At 49.1% G+C, this 23155-nt stretch overlaps 1 protein-coding gene across 2 annotated transcripts in view; it reads right to left on the bottom strand.

Annotated features, from left to right (window-relative positions):
• The window catches only part of PAPPA (pappalysin 1), a 140218-nt gene that overhangs the window by 16626 nt on the left and 100437 nt on the right, over positions 1-23155 (bottom strand). For both annotated transcript variants that reach the window (XM_044440146.1, XM_044440147.1), the window contains 5 exons: positions 19889-20072; positions 13663-13873; positions 11601-11772; positions 7833-7980; positions 2222-2331 (listed from right to left, as the gene is read on the bottom strand). In XM_044440146.1, the coding sequence (XP_044296081.1) occupies positions 2222-2331; positions 7833-7980; positions 11601-11772; positions 13663-13873; positions 19889-20072 (825 nt within the window). The remainder of the gene's footprint in view (positions 1-2221; positions 2332-7832; positions 7981-11600; positions 11773-13662; positions 13874-19888; positions 20073-23155) is intronic.

Here is a 23155-nt window from a genome sequence, read left to right as displayed (position 1 = left end):
GTAAAAACACATTCCAGTTCATGTTTAGGCACACAAGTGCAAATTCCATAAGTTCGTGTTGGCACACAAACTGGACACCTTTCTCACCCACCCCTAATGTAAAGTACTTCCCTCTGTCTGTCCAGAACCTGTCTGTCCCATCCTGAACCTCCTCTCTTTCACACACACCACCAAGGATCACTTTTCAATGATCGATTGCATTTTGCTCCTGGAAATGGTGCGTATCCTGGTGCAATTCTACACAAAACATGGGGTACTAAGACAAGGGAAAAGTGTGTGGGCTACCAATGTGTAAGAGCCTGGGCAAAGCCGTTTGGGCATGTTGCAAAAAGCTCTCACTCGTCTCCTCTGGGCCACCATTCAACTCATCCATCGCCAACATTTTGCCATCCAAAGAGGATGCAAAATGTATCTAGTCACATCTCTAATCAGTAAGAATTTGACGGATGGTGAGGCCTTCTCCGCATCCATGGATAAGAACATGAGAAGAGCCATAGCTGGACCAGAGCAAGATCGTCTCAGTCCAGAAATGGTTCCACCATGGCCCAAGTGGAGGCTCCTAGGAACCTAGGCATACATGCAATATCCACCTCGCGTGGTCAGTTCAGAGACATAGCCTAGACTCCAGAAACCTCCCCAAACTCAGTGCCACTCCGAAACCTTGGACTTCACCTCAGCCCAGCAAGCATGGGAAATGGTAAGGATTACAGGAGTCATCTTCTGGCAGGGGGCGAGGACATCACACCAGGGACCAGAGATGTACAGCCCCCGGTTCTGGAAGCAGCATGCCACAATCATGCATCGTGCATTTCCTGCATGGACGTGTTGTACCTGGGGCTCCCCTGATGAAGCTGACTGGTGGCTGCAGGGGCAGCAGCCGGGCGAACAGAGCCAGGCCAAAAACAACATCCCTGAAACCGCTCGGTGCGACGAGCCTGCCTTCAGCCCTTTTATGGACCGGCGTCCAATGTGCCACTTTTGAAACAAAGGCCCGGCATTGCAAGGCATCCCTCCCAGCCTGAATCGGGAGGCAGTTGCTTCCCACCTGTTGTCCCCAAGTGCTTTTGTCTGTATTCCTGGAATACATCTTCCACCCCGGCCTCCCCTCCCCCAGCCCTGGCTTCCTTTCCCATTTTTATTACCAGTTATTTCCCTGCTGCCCCGGCTACCTAATGAGCCCTCCAGGGATATGCAGGTATAAAATTCATTATGGCTGCCTCCAAGAGACAGCATCAATAAAGGAGGACAGCATGGGAGAAGGAGCTGCAACACTTTCAAGCCAGAGGTTTTCTTTCACAGTGAAGTAGAAAAAACACTTAAAAGCCTACAGTCCAGGAAAGAAAGGGTGAGAAACCAGCTTCCAATGCAGAGATAAGGAAGTTTTTATGTGCTGCGCTGGGCTAAAAAGTGAGCTGAAACACACGCGGAGTGACGGGAGGCCTGGAAGGGGGAGTCTGTTATTGCGGCGGGCCACCGACATTCACCCCCTCCCTCTCATTCTCTGAAAGAGGCCACGACAGAGGTGTACTTTCCAAACATATCTCACAGTTCAGGGTTCTTTCTTTCCATTTTCGGAACAGCCAGATCGCCATGAAGATGCTTGAAAGAAACTTAGCATTCTGAAGCAAGCTCAGGTATGGAAGTGAACCCTAAGAAACTCACGCACCTGTCCTGGGCAAAATGTAAGTGATCAGAGAATCCAGGGCTGGCAAGAGCTCTCATGCCAAGCTAGATGTACCAAAAAGGTTGTGCATTCATCTATTATATTTTTCAATTTGTCTGCAAGGCCACAGGGACAAGAAGGCTGAGTGGTGCCCATGAGGGTCTTTTAGGGACTGCAAGGGATTCAAGATCCCCCCTCCCAGAGAGATGTACTCTCAGCAGGCAGTATCAACTTCGGAATACCTCCTCCCAGTCACTGGGAAAGCCACCATGGCTGGTACTTGCCCAGTGCTGGGACTCCAAGAGTGGTAAATGGTAAAAGAGGTAGGAGGATGGCAGAGGGACCTGTATGTTGTAAGAATCAGATTCCCAGGCTCTTTGGGTCCTTCAGAGCATCTGGTATCAGAGCTCTGTCTACCAATGCCGGGACTCTCATTTGTGATCCCAGTATCCCCCTTTCCTTGCCAAGTTGGGTGCATGGAACATGGGAAGTGCTCCTCAGGCACGGTGGTGGGGAGCTCGCATTTCTCCACCAAATTGTATTTGCTCTTTGACTGACCTTAACCCGTGGAGGTTTCATCCAGTGCTGAATGTCTTGTAAGGTTTCATTGGCACGCAGTAGAACGGGCTCGCTGTGATGGTCGAGGCACAAGATGGTACATTCGGCTCCTTTGGAAAGCAAAAAAGGAGAGGGAAAAGAGCAAGTCACTCGTGAATCATTCAGCACCTTCATCGTTTCAGGTACACCCTCGCCCAACTGCAACTTGTCCATCAAGGACTGGCAGAATCGCCCAATCCAGCAGCCAGGTGCCAAATCCTGAATCCAGGAGCCAGGCAACACCAGAAACCAAGGGGCCCTCAGTAGGACCCCCAAGGACTCCAGCCTTCCAGGCATGTCCAGGTTGTCCGGTGAGAGGTGATGGAGAGATGGGGAAGGCCAGGCTGTGAGCCTTTCACTGAGGGGAAACACCCCTGGATGGACCATCAGACTGAATGACATTAGCAAGCTCCATAAACCTGGTGACCTTCAGGTGTTTTGGGCTTCAACCACCATCAGCCCCAGGCAGCAGAGGCAATGGGCAGGAATGCTATGAGCTATCATCTAAAAGCATCTGGAGGGCACCCAGTTGGGGAAGTCTGGGTTATTTCAACCAGCAGCCACCAAGAGGCCTACTTCCCCAGGGACTTGTCCAGGGTCCTGAAGGGACCACTGCTCTTGTTCGCTGCCATGTGGCCTTCACCTGACTGCAATCCGCTTTGCTCTGTCCCACTTCCCCAGGCCCCCGTCTCACTCGCTTTTTGGGGGCTCCTCTGCAGACTTGTGTCCTCACAGGACTGGACACAAGTCAAGCAAATTGCCCCTCACAGAGCCTAGCCTGACCAGCCGACCTCGGAGTCACCCTTGTCCCCTGCCACAGGGTGACCATTCTCTGTGCAAGATGGAAGGGGACATGTGAGCATTGCAGAGGATGTCAACATATCCCCGCTCCTCCCGCTGCATCCTTCCCTCGAGCATCATATCCACATGGAACAACTGGTGTGTTTCTATGTGCCATTCAGCCCTCTTTGACCTACAGTGACCCTATGAACAAATACCCTCCAACCCTTGACAGCCCTGCTCAGTTTTTTTAAACCCAAAGCTGCAGCCGATCCTGGATGGACTTGATCTATCCCATTGTGGGTCTTCCTCCTCCTCTTCTACCTTCAACTTCCTCTCTACACCAGGGGGCAGGGATTGTCTTGGTAAACCAATCTGAGACCTTTCTGGCTAAAGGGCTGGGGGATATATACATTAGATAGATGGGAGAGAGAGAGCGAGAGAGAGAGAGAATGCCTTGTGTCTTTTGTGTAAATGAAAAGTAGAAGCAAAGGATCCAAATAAGCAAAGAAACATAAAGAACATTCCGGAGCTCCCCTTTATAAAGGAAAATGTTCCACAGACTTTTGAAAAGTCTTATTTGTGTCCCATTTCCATGCCTGCCGCCTTGGGCATGCTCAGAGGCTATCTAACCTCTTATGTGGACAGCACAGCAGTGACCTAATCCTCAGTGAGGTCATAAGTCTATGCAAGGAGCAAAGAGGCCTCATCTCTTGGAATGAACTTCCCTACGAAAAAGACCTAATCCCCAAACATAGAAAGTTAACATGTCAGGCAGCAGACTGGGCTTGAACAAGGTGTGCCTGAGGGTTTCATTTAGTCAGTATTCCAGAGTGAATCAACCTGAGCTGTAGCTCTTGGAATTATACGCATTTGTGTGTGTGTGTGTGGGGGGGGGTGTCATTCCCTGCTTGATTTTGCACGTCTCCAAAGTTTATGAAGCAGAATTAGTAATGCTTGGGATTGGAGTAGAGTTACTCTCTGAATTTCAAGGCACTCTGAATTCCGTGGTGCCATTGCCTGGCTCAATAAAACAGCAAGTTGGCAAAAGGGGCATTTTAGGATAAAGCATATTTAGAGGGGTGTCACTGAGACAAAATATGCCCAGCTCTTGGCAATTCATGGGAAAATATATTAAATGGACGTATCCCTAAATATGATGCAGTAAAGATGGCAGGTCAATCAGGACAAGGGGCAGAAAAGATGCATGAAGGAACACACGGAAAAGTGACGTGGGCCAGAAACAGACGGAGCTGTTCTCCTCGGGCATGGCTTTATTTGGGCTGGAGGTCAAGCTGTTTCAAGTGGAATTAGCCCCTTGTTCATGGCCTTTGTCTATGAGATACAATGCGAGCAGTGCAGTCCAATTGCTTGCGGGGGAAACACTCATTTATTCCAGCTAATGCTCCTGCTCTGCGGGAGCCCCCTTCCTTATTAAGATACACCAGGGTGTCCAGCAGTGATATTTCACAGCTTTTCCAAGGCACATCTCTTAAGCCCCGGGGTGATGTTGCATTGCATTTCCCCCTCTGGGAAATGACCCTCACAGTGTCACAGCTGCTACAAACACGTTGTTAAGAGGCCCTGAACTCTAAACTGTGTTGGGAAAAGGGAGCAGAAAGGCAGGGAATGTCTGCCTCTGGCTCAGAACTCACACCTTGCCTGGTGTGTGTCATTGCAGTCCAAAGTCTTCCGGTTATCCTTGAATGGATGAGCCAAATGGACAGACCTCTTGGTGTACAAAAATGAGTTTGGTGGCTGTCATTGTACTCTTTTTCTCCGGGAAGAAGCTACTTTCTCTGACACCAGAATCCCATTAAGTAGACAGAAGGTACTATATAGATATGCCTTACTGATTCAGTCCCGGAGGGTAGAAGATAGGCATGATATGAAGAGGGGAGAATGTCCGTCACTGCGCAATTTCTCCTTCTGTTGGCTATTAGGTCTTGTCCAATACAATCTCCGGCCTAAAAGGGTTTTAGGGTTTTTTCAGGACGGCTGTCTTGATTGTTGCAGCCGTTCCACTGGAGGTTTGCCTGGCACCTCCCCGATGGCCCTCTCTGAGAGCTAGTTTATCCTTTTTTCAGGAACCAATTTATCCTCTGAAACTGACCATATCACGAGCCGGCCTGACTCCTTGAAGAAGACCATCATGCTAGGGAAAGTCAAAGCTAGAAGGAAAGGAAGACCAACTAAGAGATGGATGGACTCCATCAGGGAAGCCACGGCCTTGGAGCTGAGCAGGGCTGCCATGGGGAGCACAATTTGGGGGGTTCCATTCATAGGGTCGCCATGGGTCAGGGATGACTTGGCAGCACATGACAACAACCGAAACTGACATACAGGTTTGTTTTTGGAGGGAGCAATTTTGCTATTGATAAAATTACTGTTCATACCATCAATAGGAAGAATTATTAGTATTACTAGCATTCTACTGAATAAATCTTTGTTTACATGTTAATGTGCATTGTGCTTTCCTTTGGGAAAGTCGCCTTGCCTCAGTGAAGTACACACTCCCTGTGGCAAAACCGTCCCCTTCATATCTATCCATTCATCTGGGCTTCCTTCCTCCTTGGCTTTCCTTTAATCATTTGGAAACCTGCAGCATGGGCTGGCCAAACCTTCACCTAGTGCGTAGCAACATAAAGCTGCAATCCAACTGTGCTTGCCAGGGAATAAATGCAACTGAACTCAGGAAGCCTTACTTCGGAGTAGGAACAGGTCTATCATTTGTTTCCATTCATTTTCTGCTTTTATCAGAACTTAATGGGTCTGCTTTTTTGGACCAAACTGTGGACGTAAGGGGGCAGGTGGGTAGAGCTTGCATCCACACCTTTGGTCATGGCAGAAACTTGGGTAGAAGGAAGACCCAGAGTCAAGTTGATCCTCAGCCATAAAGCTTACCAGGTCACAGCATAATCCATTTGATGGGGCCTATTATCCAGAAAGCAGGAATATAGGATTGCAACCTTAATTGTGCTCACCTGCCTAGAGAGGTGGTGGGCTTGCCCATACTGGAGACACTCAAAAAGAAACTGGGCAGCCCTCTGAGTGGGATGGCGTGACCTGGTGTCCTGCAACAGCAGGGGGCTGGACTGGATGGCCTTCATGGCCCCTTCCAACTCTACTATTCTAGGAATCTAGAATCTTTGAATCTATGATTCTACGACCGTGCTTTCTAGCATTACCACGAGGGTAAAATGAGATAAGAATTATAAATGTCCCTCATGGGAAAAGCAGATAACAAAACAACACCTGGTGTGACTCTGTTGTTAAGAATGGTTTCCACTGCAGCTCCACTGCAAAATTGGGAGCCAGCATTCTACATGCCTGCGCCACCCCCGCCCCGCCCCCAGCTGCCTCTGAAAAACAAGAAGCACGTCCCTTGAACGATGCTGCAAGGCCCGGCAGGTATCTAAAGGTCACTGCATCTCCAGGGGTAAAGCACATCATCAGGCCGAAGGATGCTGCCACTCTCGCTGCTCCCCAGCAGTGCAATTTACACTTCAGCAGAAGAGCGGGCCAGAACTGTTTTGATATACGATCCATAATTGGCATCATTACAGAGCGGTGAGCTCATCCAGTTCACGTCCTGCTCCCCCTCGGGATGGGTGCGAAGCGACTGCCGGTGCCTCACAATGGCGTATAATGAGAGATCGGCGAGGGAGGGGGTTGCGTCCCAGGGAGTTCAAAAGGACAGATAAGGCGAGGGGGAGACGTGGGGAGGGGGAAGGCACACACATGGACACGCGCACAGCCTGGTCTGAACCTCTCCCCTCCGTGGTCCCCTGCCGAATGGGTTTCCTAAAGCCCTGGACAAAGCAGCTTGCGGCTGCAGCAGCAGCAGCAGCTCGTGGTCCCTGGCCAGAGCTCAGCATCTCCAGGAAGTGCTGAGAAATGCCTGGAGCCTGGAGGTTTGCGATCTTTCCAGAGCACTGAGCTGTGGGCACTGAAGGGTCTGACTAGGGTATGGGCAGCTTAGTGCAGAACTGGAAGGGGTCCTGGAGACCTCTCCGTCCAACCTCCTGGGGTCGGGGAAGGCATTGCTGCAGCATCCCTGAAGGGCATCTGTCCAGCCTCTGCCGAAATTTCTCTCGTGAAGGAGAAACCCCTTCACCTTAAGGCCTACGTTCCATGGCTGAACAGCTCTTGTTGTTAGTACTCGGTAGGATTCCCTGAGTGTGCATCCTGCTACGGGAGTCAGGGCAAGCTATTGCTGAAGTGGAACCAATTCAGTGGCACCAGTTCCCTGTAGCATCACCATCTACACCGTCCTATACCTTTTACACTGGCTGCCAATTGAAGCCCAGTTTAAGGTGCTGGTGATGACGTATCAGGCCCTAAACAGCTTGGGTCCTGGATACCTGAAGGAGCACCTCCTTCCCTATGTGCCTGACCGCCCCTTGAGATCTGAGGCAGAGGTCCTTCTCCGGGAGCCCTCCTTGAAGGAACTTAGGAGGGTAATACCTTCCTCTCCCCTTCCAACTCTACTATTCTATGATTCTACAATACTATGACTTTGCTTTCCAGCGTTATTATGAGGGGGAGAGGAGAGGAGAGGAGAGGAGAGGAGAGGAGAGGAGAGGAGAGGAGAGGAGGGCCAGGAACACAAGTCATCTTGACATAATGGTCCTACATCATACATTTTCAAGAGGTATGGTGCTAAAAATGGATGAACTTACTCTTTTGTTTCAGACCTCAGGGCAAAGTGGCCCCAAGGAATCCCTGCCATTCCCCCATCTTTCCCAACCCAACAAGTCCTTCAGCTTTTGCCAGAGCCTGTGCACAGTACCTATGCCATATCCATCCGGACACTGCAGCTTTAGACCGCTGTTCAGTTGACTGGGAAGGGTGCATTGGCCCTGCATCCCTCTGCAGAGGTGGAATGAGCCGCTCCAGCTGCCGTCCTTCCGGCAATGAATCACGTTGTTTCCATGCTCCTGGCAAGAGGAAGCAGAAAGAGGGCTGAGGCAGAAGAAACCCTCGCATTTCTGATGTTCGGGCTGTGAGCGATATCATTGGCAAAGCCAAAATGGCCAGCCATGCACAAGAGGGAGAGAGCGACTGCCTCTTGGGATCTCGAAAGTCTGCAGAAATACCTAAAAGCTTTTCAGGTAAGAAAGCTGGGTCTCCTGTCAGCACAAATCAAAGCTTGTCTTGGTCCTTGGGACACCTTAGCCATGTCCCTGCATCCCAGGATGAAGGCAGGCTAAGTGTCGTTCCCCCCGACCCCAGAAGAAAGTCTATGGCACTGAGCTTGCCAGAGAATTTTCTTCTGTCCATGTGTGGTATTATCTGTGTGTGTGTGTGTGTGGGGGGGATCATTCACTGTATATTTGAACACAGTTAAATAATTTTGCTCTTTCAACCCACAACGCAAACCAAAACGGTTAGCCTTCCACATCTTGCAGTCTTCTGAATGTCACAACAGTTTTCCAATGAAAAATGTATATGATAGAGAACACGACATAGAAAATGCCAGGGTTCTGGGTGCGGGGGAGGACACAAAAATGAAAAAAACTTCATGTAAGATGTTGTTGTTGATTATAAATAGCAAAGTTTGGGACACACTGAACCGAAGCTGGAAAAATGAGAAACTGGGAGAAACAGAAATTGATGGATTCATCCAGCCAAACTTAGAGTAGAGCTGTTGAACTTAATAGGGATTACATCAGTCATGATTATCTTAAGTTCCACTGATGTCAATGGTGTATTCTACGGATGACTAAGTCTCAATCCAACCCCTCATCAACATACATTCTTCCAGCTCCAATATCAATTTGCTAAAGTGCAACATTATGAGAAGGAATCCATCTAAAGCACTGAAATAAATTCTCTGCAGCACAGCAGCCTATTAACCAAAGCTATTAAGGGTCGCACCCTCGTAAGGTCCACCAAAGTCCACGGAGCTGCAACGCCACCTCCTTCTGCCAAAGAGAAGACGATTAGAACCCCTTAATGGTTTAACTCTCTTTGCTAGCCAGGGAAAAAAGGGACGCCAGTGAGACTGAAGTGCAAGTTTGAGTGCCAAGGTACATATCATATAAAGTTAACAACTGCATGATATAAATGCCTCACAGCCAAGCTAATGTCTCCCCTATATAAGAGCAGGCTAAAAAAAAATGTCACCCAGTGATGCCTTAATTCAAGGCTGGGGCCGTGTGGTGTTTTATGTGTCTTTTTGGAAGAAGGTGTGTTTATGTAGGTGACCATGCACCTTGAGCCCATCTATTTCATTCCCAAAATCGGAGCTTTTATTTGCTGTCATTCCTCCCAGAAACCCACCCTCTGCACAGCAAGGAGGGGTGCAGCCACTGTAAAATCAGGAACGGTGTGTGAGGTTTTGGATTTTCCTACTCTGCTGTGTTTATGGCTTCCCAGGTTTGGGGAGACTCCCCACTTGGAACGAGGGTAACAGAGCTTTCCAGTCTGACATCAGACCTGAAACAGCCTCAAGCTGGTGACAAGCACAGTCCTGATACATCAGCGGGAGTTTTCCCCACTGATCTCAAAGCCCAACATGAACAGGTTTCTTCAGAGGCAGCCAGAAAGCCCCCAAGCCCTGGGCAGGCCACCTTCGCCAAAACACACCAGGGTGTGGGCCGGGGAGCAGACAGAGCCCGACAGAGCAGAACCCAGTGGAGCTGAAAACTGACGGGTGTAGATTGATCTGCGACAGCTTTACACAGACCCCATGCCAGGTTCCTGGTTGTAGGTGTGGGGAGAGAATGCGCCAGTCACTGGTTTCATAGGTACATACGCAGGGGGTCTGGTACTCTGTGCCACTCTGGGCAGCCTGGCTCGGAACGGATATCATAGGAGGTAGAACAGAGGAAGAGGGTGGGGTGCGTCCCATGATGGAAGGGCAGGAAATTCACCCATCGGCACAGTCAGGATGGCTCAGTGGAACCTGCACATCTGGACACAGTGTATTTTAGGACAATAGGGATGTACAGACACTGGAGGGAGAGCCTTGGTTGTGACCCTCCCAGAGTTATTTGGTTGGACCCAGTGGGGATTTCCACAGCTTTCATACCTTGCTTGAGGGTCGCCCAAAATGTTCTGGCTGGGTATTGTGGGGGAACTGATTCCTAGCCTGGAGCCGACCAGATGTGCTAGACTAGTATGTAGATATGAGATATGATTAACGCTTGTAGAGCAGACTGGACCGGATAGACCTTTTGTCTAATCCAGCAGGTGGGTGGGATTAATCCTACAATACTGAATGTTCATTCGCAGATATTTAAGTAGACAAAACAGACCCCAAAGAGCAAAGGGATGTATTTCCAGTGTCAAGTCCACAGGGCCGGGAGAGAACTGCGAGATTTGCAGAACTGCAAAATTGCAGAAACCAGTTGTAAAGATGGTGTGAGTGGGAAGAAATGTACTTCATGAAGTGGATGTGGATTGCTGAAAGACTGCTAAGGTGTGGAGAACTGCCTCTCGGGGTGCAGGGGAATGGAATTCCCTGGAAAGTGCATCTCTGGATGGCTGGACCCTGCCACATTTCGCTGTGGGTCCCACTTTTAAAGTCTAGGTATCACCACCTCTCTATTCCTATTCCTGTATTTTCTCTCTCTTTCCTATCTGTAAGAGAATCTTCTGTACCCGTCTACTGTGTGTGTAGGTGGCGGCGGTGGGGACAGTCTTAGGACAGATAAGCACCCAACACTGCCAGGCAAACCTCTTAAAAGAGTTTCCTGGGCCAACCATGCTTTCTGCACCTATCTGTGCGAGTAGACATAGAAGAAAAGACGCAAGTAGCAGTTGTCACATGAGACAACAGCATGGGTTCCCATTGACCTTGGGGGTCACAACAATGGGAAAGCTCCTTTAGACATTGGCATTGTGTGGATTAGTTGGATTGACTCCATAAAGGAGCCTGGGATTTACAAGAGCTAAGCAGGGCTGCCATGGGTGAGACCTTTGGAAGTCTTTCATTCATAGTCTTGCCACAAGTTGGAGACAACAACAGCAACAAGCTCACAGGAATTTATGAGTCACTCATAAATTGATTCAGATAATGGGCAAGTTGCACCGGGCATGGTCTACCATTCAGACAGCCGTTCTCCGGGTCTTTCTCAGTCCCACCTGGAGATGACTGGACCCTGGACCTTTGACATGCCAAGCATTTATTCTACTACTGTCATTTATTCAGTTAATGGATTTATACGCTGCTACAACCCTGATGCTGGGAACAATCGAGGGCAAAAGAAGAAGGGGATGGCAGAGGATGAGGTGGCTGGATGGGCTCACTGGGGCGGTGAATGCAAGCTTGGGTGGATTCCCAGGGATGGTGGAGGACAGGAGAGCCTGGAGGAATGTTGTCCATGGGGTCGCGATGGGTCAGACACAACTTTGCAAATAACTGGAAACAACAGCCCTATCTGGGCTCTCTGTGAAGCTCAGAATGTAACACTGACCCTGTCAGTGCTAACAGTAAGGTAAGAATCTAGATAAAGCCTTGTAACACAATCTAAATAAAGGGTTGGATTAAATGGAAACATAAACATCCGCACACTGCTGCTAAACCATGTACAGTTCCTGTCTTGGGACTCACTGATTGAGCGTCATCCTCTTCGCAGTTGATTCTGCACTCGCTGTTGAACTGAAAATCATTGGTGCATTGGTACAGCCCATGGAATTTGGAGGGTGGAGGTTCGCAAGTGACGGGGATGCAGGCTCCTCCAAGCCAAGTCCCGTCTTTTGCACACTGCATCTTAAAGGCCCTCCTTTGAAAGAGAGAGAGAGAGAGAGAATGAGAGAGAGTTTATTTATTTAAAAAGTGGCCTGCCATCTGTCCTGTTTTTCCAAGTTACCTTTGCATCAGATCTTCACACCTCCATTGCTTATGGATCAGGTTTGTGGATCTTTAGGTCATGTGGTCTCCCAGTGAAAACAGTCATTATTTGTGCAGTTCTAAAGGCACAAGTCCCCACCCCTCGCTTTGAAAAGCAGTCGCTCCAGAGTCTCCAAGGCTTTGCAGCCAATGGACATTTTTGATGTGGCGGGGCTTCTTTCCCCTCCTTGCACGGAGTCATAAAATGTAGGATACCAGTAAACTTTTCCCACCGAGGTTCAAAGAGGACTCCCCAGGTCGCCTATCAAAGAGGGGATTTTCCAAAGGGAGGCCTGTAAGCACAAGAGCCAGTTCCTGAATGAAAGGGCTTAGAGATGCAGAACAAGTGAAGGAACTTAACAGCCTATGTCTCCCATAAAGAAGTAGGTACCAAATTGCCGGAGGTGTGATCTATTCTCATGCAAACTCCACTGGAAAACCCAGGTGGCACAAAAAGGATTTCTCCGTGTGTCCTGAGGCTTTTATATTTAAGAATCCTGGCATTAGATGCGTAAATCCGTCCCCTTTAACAGCTCCAATCCTTTCCCTTGCTATTCTTTATGCCTGGATCTCCCACTCAGAGCATCCCTGTAGTGCCAGTCCTCTCCAGTCCTTCTATTGTCTTGTTCTCCTAAACCCAGATGTAGGAGGTGCATGTGGGTCTGGCTTGTGCCGTTTCAGACAGTGGGGCCAGGAAGTTTCCACCATGGCAATTAAATATATGAACCCCTCATGTAGAAAACTAGCACACCGGGAAAAGGCTAGGTCAGGAATGTTCTCCCTGACAGGCTAGCTTTCTGTGTGCAGGGACACACACAGAGAGAGCGTGGGGAGCATCTCATCATATGCGTTTCTGCCTGCAGAGCCCAGGTAGACCTTCAGTTCATTTCTCTAACATGAACTAATTTTACACCTTGGGAAGCCAGGCCCTAATTCAACATCAGAGGAAATGTTTTGCAATCAGAAAGCTCCAGGTTCAATTCCTAGCATCCTCAGCTACACAATCAGGTCATGGGAGGCAGAAAAGCTTTCTTGAGACCCTGAAGAATCCCTATCGATTTTGCAGTCCTTGGTTGTCTGAACTGACAGAGACTGATCTGCTGGCATAGTTTGACTCTCGGAAAGAACTAGGAATGAACACCAAAACACTGAGAATCACAGCAGGACTAAGTGCTGGGGTGCGGCCCTGGTTAGTGCAGCCCTCCCCAACCTCGCTCCCTCCCAGCACTGGGGACTTGAACTCCCATGAGCCCCAGCTAGTCACTGGTCAGGAATGCCCGCAGTTTTGAGGAGACAGAATAACCGCATCCAGACATCTGGCCAGCCGTGATGGCCACTGAGCAACCTCGGGCCTGCTTCAGCCCTCCGCTCCCAGGACTATGGAGAAGACAAACTAGGAAGGGTCAATGGATTTAGCTTAGACCAGTAACTCTCACTTTTCTGTGAAGGAATTCAGAGGGGCATACCATGGCTCCCCCATCCCTTTTCTCTCTCCCCAACAACCCTGTGACACAGGGATGGCTGCAGGGCCAAAGCTAAGCGGTGAGCTTCACAGCCAGGTAGTGGCTTGTCCCTGGGTCTTTCCAACTCAACCTGGCCTCCCCTGGCTGATGACCTCGAGGGGTCTTGGACTGCAGCCCTGTCAGATATGGTGGCTGGGGCTGATAGGAGTTGCAGTCTGACACCCCTGGAGGGCACCAGCGTTGGGAAGGCCATTCTGACCGGTATGTCCCATGCCTCCCCAGAAGCCTCCCACAGAAGAGGCTGTGCTGGCCGCACTTACTTCCGTGCCTTGCGGGAAGCTCCTGGGATGTAGTAGCCCGGTTTACATTTGTACTTGCAGAAAGAGCCCACTTTGTGCTTGGCTTCCCGGCAGCGGGCAGTTTGGAGCTCTGCGTTGGGGACCTCTGGAGGGGCCTGGCACATCAGTTCACAGAGAGCCTCGGGGAAAGACCACAGTCCATCTTCCAGACACTCCAGGTTATTGTTGCTGCCTGGAAGGACAGAAGGAAGGTGAGTTGGTGCAAGCAGCTAAACATGCCCAGTGGGTGAGCCTACAGCTCTGTTGTCTAGAAATGCTTTTGAACATCTCTCCAGTCCAAGCTTCTCCTGGAATTTCAGAGCCCAAATTGCCTGGGCTTGTTTCCAACCTAAAAGTAATGCTCTGTGAGCTTTCTGATTCTTCTTTCTCTAGAAAAAAACCTCGGAGTACTTATGGACAATAGGCTAAACATGAGCCACCAATGAAATGCAGCCGCCAAAAGGGCAGAAGCTATTTTGAGATGCATTAAAGGAAGTATTACTTCAAAATCATGAGGAGGAGGAGTTCCTCTTATACTCCTCAGAGCTCCCCTGGAATACTGTGTCCAGTTCTGGGCACCAAATTTTAAGAAAGATGCAGGTAAATTAGGATGCAGGTCCAGAGGAGGGTAACAAAAATGACATGATATCCCTCTAGAAGTACCTCCAAGGCTGTCACAAAGGGGAAGGTCAAGATCTCTTCTTGCTGATGCCAGAATGTGGGACACGGAATAATTAACTCCAATTGCGACAACCCAGGTTCAGGCTGGACAGCAGGAAAAGCTTCCTCACTGTCAGAGTAATGGGACAATGGAACCAGCTGCCTGGAGAGGTACTGGGCTCTCCCACACTGGAGACATTCAAGGAGAAACTGGGCAGCCCTCTGAGTGGGATGGTGTAACTTGGTGTCCTGCAACAGTAGGGGGTTGGACTCGATGGCCTTCATGGCCCGTTCCAACTCTACTATTTTATGTTTCTATGATTCTCTCTCTTTCTCTCACTCACTCACTCTCGCACCTTCAGTTTTGCATTCTTTTAAAGCACATAGAAACAGAGCGAGTCAGAAGGGGCCTCCTGGGCCATCTAGTCTGACCCCTGGCTCCAGCCAGCTCCACGCATGACGTGCCCACCATGTGCATGTCCAGCCTATCCTTGAGCAACGTTTGCATCAAAGTCCACGCAAGGCAGGGATGCGAAAGGGCTAAATTAAGTTTCAGAGAAGCTCTTGGGGCTGAGGACAGGGATGCAGACAAAAGGAATGGGACAAATCTACCACCGTAATCCACGTGATAGAAACTTGATGGGTCATGGTGAGTTTGGTGCGCTCCCACACATCTGTAACACAAAAGCAAGTCCCCCACCTCTGCTGTCCCCTTGATGTATTGGACTACAACTTTACCATCCCTAGCCTGAGATTTCCTTGCTATACTTACACCCCACCATTTTCCTTCCAAGGAACACAAGGTGGCTTCCACAATTGTCCTCCTCCAGCCCATCTTATCTGCATAACAAAAACCCTGTGAGGTAGGGCAGACTGAGAGTGCGGCCCACCCAGTGAGCTCCACAGCTGAGTGAGGACAAGAACACAGAGTGGCTGAGCCCTGCACCCTGAACCACGGCACCTCGCCAACTCTCTTACGTCAGCGCCTGCTCAAGCTCCTTGAAAGAAAAAAGGTAGAATTTATTTATTTGATTTATATCCTGCTTTTTTCTTATAGCAAACTCAAAGCAGCTTACATCCTTCCCCTCTTGCTGCTCTCCATCTTATCCCCGCTGCGGCGACCCTGTGACTGTGCCTGCTCCCAAATCGCCCGGTGGGTTCCATGGCTGGGTGGGGACTAGAACCCGGATCGTCTGAGTCTAGCCCTCCACGCTTAACCAGTGCAGTACACTGGCTCTCCCAGTTAGGCCTGACGTTTGTAATGGACGGAGACTAGAACACTAAGGCTTCATGGAAAGCTCACCGTCAGCCTTTGGCAAAAAAATAAGAGGGATTAGGCGAAGCCATGTAAAACACCCACACCCAGACATGGTAGGCATAAGAATTGCCAGTGTGATAAAAAGAGCAGAAACCACACTGGGTCATCTAGACCTAAAGCGGGACCTGACCACCTCGAAAGTCATTTTTCCTGAGGATCCAGTCTGGCCCTGTGGGGTTCCTCCAGCTACTGATCATTTGGTGACTTTCTGAGCCAGTAGAAGGTACTATGTTGAGGGAAAGTGATGAAAAAGAAAGAGTAAAGAGCAAATGCGTGGTAAAGAACACACAGAAACAGGTTTTCTGTCTGGCTTTGCAAATGGGGCAAGACAATCCAGGTGTCCCCAAACTGCTGATTCCAATGGCCTCTAGTGATGGTCCGTTTCTCCCAGTTTCCCTGTCCTAATTTTGTTCCATCCCATTTTTGCATCAGTTTGGATTTCAAAGAGGAAGAAAGAAAACCAGTTGCACACAAAGTATGCATTTTAATCTCTGTTCCTCCTCAGATACACATCTCCAATAGCAATTTCTCCCTCAAGCACTGCATGTTGGTGTATTATCTTCATGCGTGCATGTTTCTGTAACATGTTTTTTTCCACCAGAGTAAAAGAAATCTCAAGGTACAGCTGCATTTCAGTCCATGTGTTGGCTTGAGATTGTGCGATGAGGTGAATTCCCGCCAAAACATGAACTGAACTCATGCCTGCCCCATCTCTACTTGAACCAGTTTATTGTCCTGTCTGTGTTCCAACTTTCATCCGGTGCTTCATTGTAATCTTTGCCCTTAAACGTCTCGATCTGGAGGGAGCTCTGTCTCTTTGGCAGGAAGCAGGGAGAACAGGAATCAAGGACAAGGTGGACACAGGGCTGTTTAGGAGCCTTGCCCTGCCCAGAGAGGAGAAAAAAAAGCAAGACAACCCATGGCTCTTTCTCTCCCTCCCTGCTGCCGTGAGCTGTATGCTTTCAGAAGCTTCATTCCTGTGTTGCCTGCTTTGTTTTCCCTTGTCTGACTCACACCGCATCTCCAAGGGTCCATCACAAATGATCTCATGCTTGCTACAATAACGGCGATGAACTGTGACATTAAAAAACAGTGGCTTGGGTGACATCAGCGATCGAATTAGGAGTGACTCATCCCCACCTCCCCATCTCAAGAAGCTTCTGGATGAGCCCACTTAGTCACTGCTTGTGATTTGGCTTCCAGTAGCTCTTTTTACCCCTTTGCTTTGACAGCTACTGTTGCGGGCTGCTGTAGCGTTCGAGATGTGAGCAACATGGATTTACAGGCGACTTGACGCTGCAAGAGCAGCTTCTCCCAACTGGACCAAACCGTATTCCTAGCTCAGGAGTGGCAAAACCCAAGGGAGGTTTCTCAGCCAGCCAACAAGATCCAGGAGGAGGTCTGAATTAAAATTCTGTTGACTCCGTGTGAATATGTAAACACACAGCTTGGAGCAGCTCTGCTCTTTCCAGGTCTTCTCCAATGCTCCGGGAGATACTCTCTCTCAGGGCAGCCAGGCAGCTGAATGGGTTGAACAGTTCCTGGCTTGATGAAAATAGCCCACCTCAGTGGTTCCTGTTGTCTTGTGAACCTACCAAACTCACAGGGAAGACAACTCTTCCATACCAGGCATAGGAGAATTTTTCTGGAAAGTGACTGCTACAATCAAAACGCACGTCCCTTTGCTTATCCTTCCACAGCAGCATCTATAGGAAGCCTTTTAATCAGCAGGTTAAAAACACTGAGAAGCATTTGAGTTTTGGCTTCCCTTCTCCATTGTTTGTGTGAACAATTCCAGCACCATGGCTGAATCCCTTCCCTTCGTTTAACCCTTAGTCTATAAGTCGACATGCCGCTACTGTACTGTAGACAAGAGTCTTAGACGGGGGACTCTCCGCTCTTGGACACTGAAGCTCTTGACATGATCTTGACCCACTCTTGGCAGGACGGGCCCCATCAGCAGGCTAAGTGAAGCAGTCCCCACAGGCACCAAGAAGGTCTCAACAAGGAGTTAGAGAAGAGAACTGGGGGTACCACAGGACCTAAGTTGCTGATTTCAGTGGAAGACACATGGCAACACCTTTCCTATTGGTGGTCCTGTTCTGTTCCTGAAGAAGGAGTCACCTGCTCTCCAAGGTGAGCCTTGTACAAGCAGTCCATGCAGGCACCATGTCTCAAGCAGAAACGCCTCTGATGCTAATCCTGACTTTCTGCCTAACTCTCTTTACAAGGTTGTTGTGAGGACCACACACACAGGAGCATCAACACAAGTTCCTAGGAGAACTGCCAGGATGAAGGTAATTCAGGACGAGTTCAGCTTTCCAGCAGTGGCAGCACAGAAGCAAAACCAAGAGCGCATGATAACTTGACATACCATTCAGCAGCCAAAACTTTGGCATTGACGTGTGGAAGCCTATGTTTTGCTAAACCCAGCTTTTTGCTCTTAGGACTGTCTTGCTCTGGTTGCAGTCACAAGCAGAACCCTGAAAGGAGCCCAAGGGCACGAGCAGTCTAGCAGATGGCTTGCAACGAGATGCTTCGGGGAAGCCCATGAGCAAAGGCAGGAGGCACCAGCTGAACCCACCATGACGTTCTCCCTCCCATCATGTAAGCTGAAGGCATGAGCAGCTCGCTGCTGTTTGCTGAGTCAGGCCCACAACCTACCTTGCTCTGTACCATCTACCTTGCTCGTCAGCTGTTTACTCATCCTCATGCTGGGACTTGCCAAAGACTCCCATGGTGAAGTCATGGCTGAACTGAATTGTTAGAATCACAGGAACCTCTGCTTCATGTCAAGTCAGGCTATTTGTCTGTCTAGTTACACCTTGTCTACCTGCAAATAGCAATCATTCTCAAGGAAGCAAACCCACTGTACCTGAGCAATGGGCCAGGTCCCCTCCCATAAATTAAGTGCCTTCAGCTGAAAACTTAGTCAAACTTAATGCCCTTAGTCACTGGACCCAGAGTAACACTAAATCCTTCCTCTTATGAAACTTTCAATGCACAGTTTCAGTTACATTCCACCTCTCCCTTGCTGGGTTTCTTCCTCCACCTGAGATGTTCCAATGAGGGAAAGGGCAAACTCCCCAGGTCCCCATGAGGTGGGTTGGGCTGAAACCCAGCAACATGGTCTCACGCGCCCACTGAGCTTCAAGTTTGAAAGGGGAGTAGGATCTAAGCCAACAGCATTCAGACCCAGTGCTCCAGCCACTGGTTTCCCAACCATCTGGGTTTTCTGGCTGCCTGGGTCTCACAAGGAACAGGCTCCAATTGAGTTCTGGCAGGATGAGAAGCATGCAGCATCATCCAAGGTGGGGCAGGATCGGGCCAAGTTCTGACAGAAGCAACTGACCATAAGATGGACTCAAGAGACGTGTGATTCATGGCAGGAAGAAGGCTGAGTCCCATAGGCAGAAGTGTGGGGGAATGGGCCAAGTGCTAACCTGGCATAGTCCTCTCCTGATCCCAGGCTGCACGGTAGATGGGAGCTCATTCACACAACATGACAAGCAATCCTGCATGCTCACCATGGTCCCCCCCACCCCACCATGATGGACCAAACAAGCAATGGAGTCATTTCTACTGCATTATGCTTCCCAACCTCCCCACTCAGTGTTCCCATTTTTGGTATGTATCCCACCACCTACAGTGCCTGAAATCCAATCCCAAGTTTCATCACCCTCTGTCTACATCATCTGCCTCTTTCTCATCGGTCCACACATAGAAGCTGGGTGGACAGAGAGGCTCCTACAGCTGACACTCTTTCCAGAGGACTCCGTGGTAGTTGTACACCAGGGCCATGAAAAGCTTGATTCAGAGTCCCAACAACATAACAAGCCACAGTGGCTCAGAGAAACCATAGAACAAACCACCGCTCCTTATCAAGGTTTCTAAAGACCAACCTTACCATGGTAAAGACCGAAGTATCATGACTGGGTTGAGACAACACAACTGACCAACAGAGCACCATGGCATGCTGCGTTGTCCTACCCAGCCTGTGAGTCTGGGGCTATCCAAAGTCTGGTGGGCAAGAATCTTTGGTAGATCTTTAGCATATCTACCAAAGCATTATTACCGTTCGTACTGTTCTGCAGTGTTCCTGGGCTGCAGGTACGGGGATCGCTTTGATGAGTACCTGGCCTTCCAACCTTGACACCACCGCTCACAGTTTCACAAGCCGCAAAGCAGAACAATCCTGTCTGCATTCCTGAGCAGGACCTTCCAGCTTACCTTTCAGCTGGGCTGGAGGCTTGCAGGTGAAGGAGCATCTCTTGCCGAAGGTGGTGCCTTCGTTGCAGGTGAAGGTGGCTGGATGGACGTGATATTGATCAGGGAATCCACAGTCAACGGGCTCACAAGAAACCTGCTTGTCCCACTTCCCATCCACACATGTCATGGTGATGCTGGCCTCCCACTGAAAAGGAAGCGAGGAAGCATTAAGAGACAAAAAGAACATGGTAGCTACAGGTTGATTCCTGGGTTGCATCCCACACATCTGTAGAACTAGCTTGAGATCACAGTACTTGGCCTCGTGACTTTCTGGAGGCAGCACTCCATCATGCCCAAATTCCCCTTCCCACTGACAAATTAGCATGGGATGCAGGGAACGGATGAATAAGCCTCACACAAGTAAAGATTAAATCTACGGCCCTTCTGGCCACATCCATTTCAGTTCCAAATGCCTCCCAAACCCAGTAAGCCTCCTGGTTTTCCAGTCTGACATCTGTAGAAGTTAAGAACCTCTTCTACTTCGGACCTCTATCCTCTGTAGAAGGCCTGCAGGCTAGGAAGCTTTAATGGACACCACCAGGTATCTATTAATTGTATGGTTTGTCTGTATTTACAATACTACTAAACTCTCTTCAGCCCGCAAAAGTGCTGTACTAAGGTAGGGATAAAAATGAAATGAAGGTTATGCAATGCTGGATAATTGGCTTCTGTCCAACAGACTTCCTCATTGTTTCTGATCTGAACATCAGAAATGGGCTGTTCCCTTTCTTTCGTTCTTTCGTTCTTTCTTTCTTTTTCCAGAAAAGAGATGAGCACATAATGATTATGTGCATTGAGATCTCCATATTTGTGGAGACATTTACACAAAGTGATTTGTGCAAATGGGGTCTTTTGCCATTTTTAAATATTGTATTGCATCTGCAAGTCCATTATGTAATGCCAGGCACAGCATGTTTCCCGGGTAAATATCCTTGTGCATTTCATCTTTTCGCTGCTTTCACCTCTTCTTACTACTTAGCTGGCCACACTCCATACTTCAGAAATAACTTGCCGTTGTTAATTTCCTCTCATTCAGCATCAGCAAAATGGTTTTCCACCAGAGTCAAATGATTTGCATACATTAAACAGATGGATTTTAATTATTATTTTTAGTTATGATTTTTCAACTTCCCTGATTTCTGCAAATGGGTCTCTCTTCTGGTTCATTTTCCTTCACTCATTCTTCCCACCAATATCATTCATACTATAACTGATTTCTTTTCATAACATGTCCTGCCCCTCCATGTTTTGTGCAAATTTCAGATTCTATAATTTCTGCAAAATTCAGGCTCCCATATGTACATCGCTTTCCTGAGCTTTCTAAGCAAAACAAATTTCAGATTATACACTTTCTGCAAACTTCAGGCTCCACAATTTACATTCATTTCCCAAGCTTTCTAAGCAAAACAAATGCCAGACAAATCACAACCCGTTTTACCAACAGAAATGCTTGAGCCAACTGGAGAGCTTAGTTAGGAAAATCCATTAGATTTTCACCCCCTCAGTGGCTTCCTTGCACATCCCTAAATGCAACACAATGGAACCACACAGTACCAGCAATTTAGAACAACAAGAGACAATGCAAACCACAAAACAGGCGCAGCAAACATTAACATTTAAAATGTCCTGGAATTTCCCCCGCCTTAAGTCAATCTGGTATGGAATGGATTATAATCCCCATTTACATTTTGGGGGAGAGTGTTTCAAAGTTGTACTGCCACTACAGAAAACCCCTTTCCTTTATAAAGGCGTTTCTATATCTCCTCTATTTAAGGCAGAATTCCCAGTCCTGGACCTTTCCATCTGGGTTAAAACTACAGCCCCTACAATGCCACTTGGGAGCCGACGGGGATGACTAACCCAGAGGGGTGGTTTGAAACACCTCCCAGCATGAGGGGCAAATTCACCTGTGGGTGAGCCCTTGGGAGAGGCATCCCAGTGCTGGGTGGGGTCCGAGGAGGATGGAGCAGGGCCAAACCCAGCAAGCTACTCAGCAAAAAACTCAACGATGCCCTCGCAGGGGCAATTCAACCTTCTAGGAAGGGGAAACACTGCGCATCAGTTGGTGAACCACCCAAAAACTGGATGTCGGGATGAAAGGGCAAGAGCTGCAGGGGGATTGTCCCTTTGCTTGTGCATCGCAAAGGGACAATCAAGGCGTTTTCCTGATAAGCCACACTGCGCTTTCCTTTGTGAAGAGCCAAGCATGTGGGAAGTGCTGGACTGAACAGGGCACCAAGTGAGTAAAAGCGAACACACGGGCAGCCAAGTGCTGCGGGACGAGGCACCCCTGCCAGGGTGGGGAGGGGGGATCTGATCCAGGGAGGGCAGAAGCGGTTGTCCAGTTGTGACAGGCGTCGGCGTACACTTATGCATGCGGGGGGGGGGATTTTCCAGCTCACATCAGAAGGCCTGGAATCCCCATTTCCAAGGCACCCTAATGCTTTCAGCAGGCTGGGGTTTGTCTGGCTTTGATATATGGCTGCTTGGGGGATGGAAAAAGCAGCCCCCGGTGCAACGTGGGGAAGGGTGTCTGCCTCCTCGAATGGGGCACCGCTTCCTCTGCCTCTCTGCCTTGCTGGCCATGGCTTTACAGCAAGGACTGCCTCCAGGAAACCAGTCCAGATGAAGGACTGGGAAAGGAGAGGGGATCCCTCATATTCCGCAAAAAGATCCAAGGGACTTGGGCTTCTTTTAGGAAGGGCCATGCTGAGTGTGAAGGAATGCCCATGGATTCGGTGCCTTGACCTGGATCCCAGTTGGGCATGTCAGAGAAGAGATGGCTTCTGCCTGGTCTGCCTTCTTTGGATCCCAAGCCCCAGTTGAAGCTCGGAAAACTGGGGCTTTGTGCATCCGTCTTTTCAATTGCTGTTACTGTTTGGTTCCCTGGCATCGCACTTCCGATCAGGTAAGGTTGTGCAATTATCAAGGGAAAGCAAACATGTGCTACATCTTTCTTCTCTCGGACAGAAGTGGATGATGGTTACAGGTGTACCTGCAAAGGCTCAGAAAAAAATAGCTGCAGGGGCTTGTGCAGTGCTTGAATGGGGGCGGGGGGGGCGGTTGGCTGGTCGACATATGAAAGCAGGGTTCTCATCCCCACTCAGCTGTGAAGCCCAGCAGGTGATTTTAAGCCAGTTAGACTCTGAGCCTAAACCATCTCACAGGGACGTTGTCACGAGGATTTAAACGCAATCTGATGATGATGATGATGATGATGATGATGAT

The sequence above is a fragment of the Varanus komodoensis genome, unplaced genomic scaffold (assembly GCF_004798865.1).
Source record: "Varanus komodoensis strain SLA01 unplaced genomic scaffold, ASM479886v1 scaffold36, whole genome shotgun sequence".
Classification (NCBI taxonomy): domain Eukaryota; kingdom Metazoa; phylum Chordata; class Lepidosauria; order Squamata; family Varanidae; genus Varanus; species Varanus komodoensis.
Note: the sequence above shows the minus strand (reverse complement) of the source record. Positions and strands in the feature narration are given on the sequence as shown.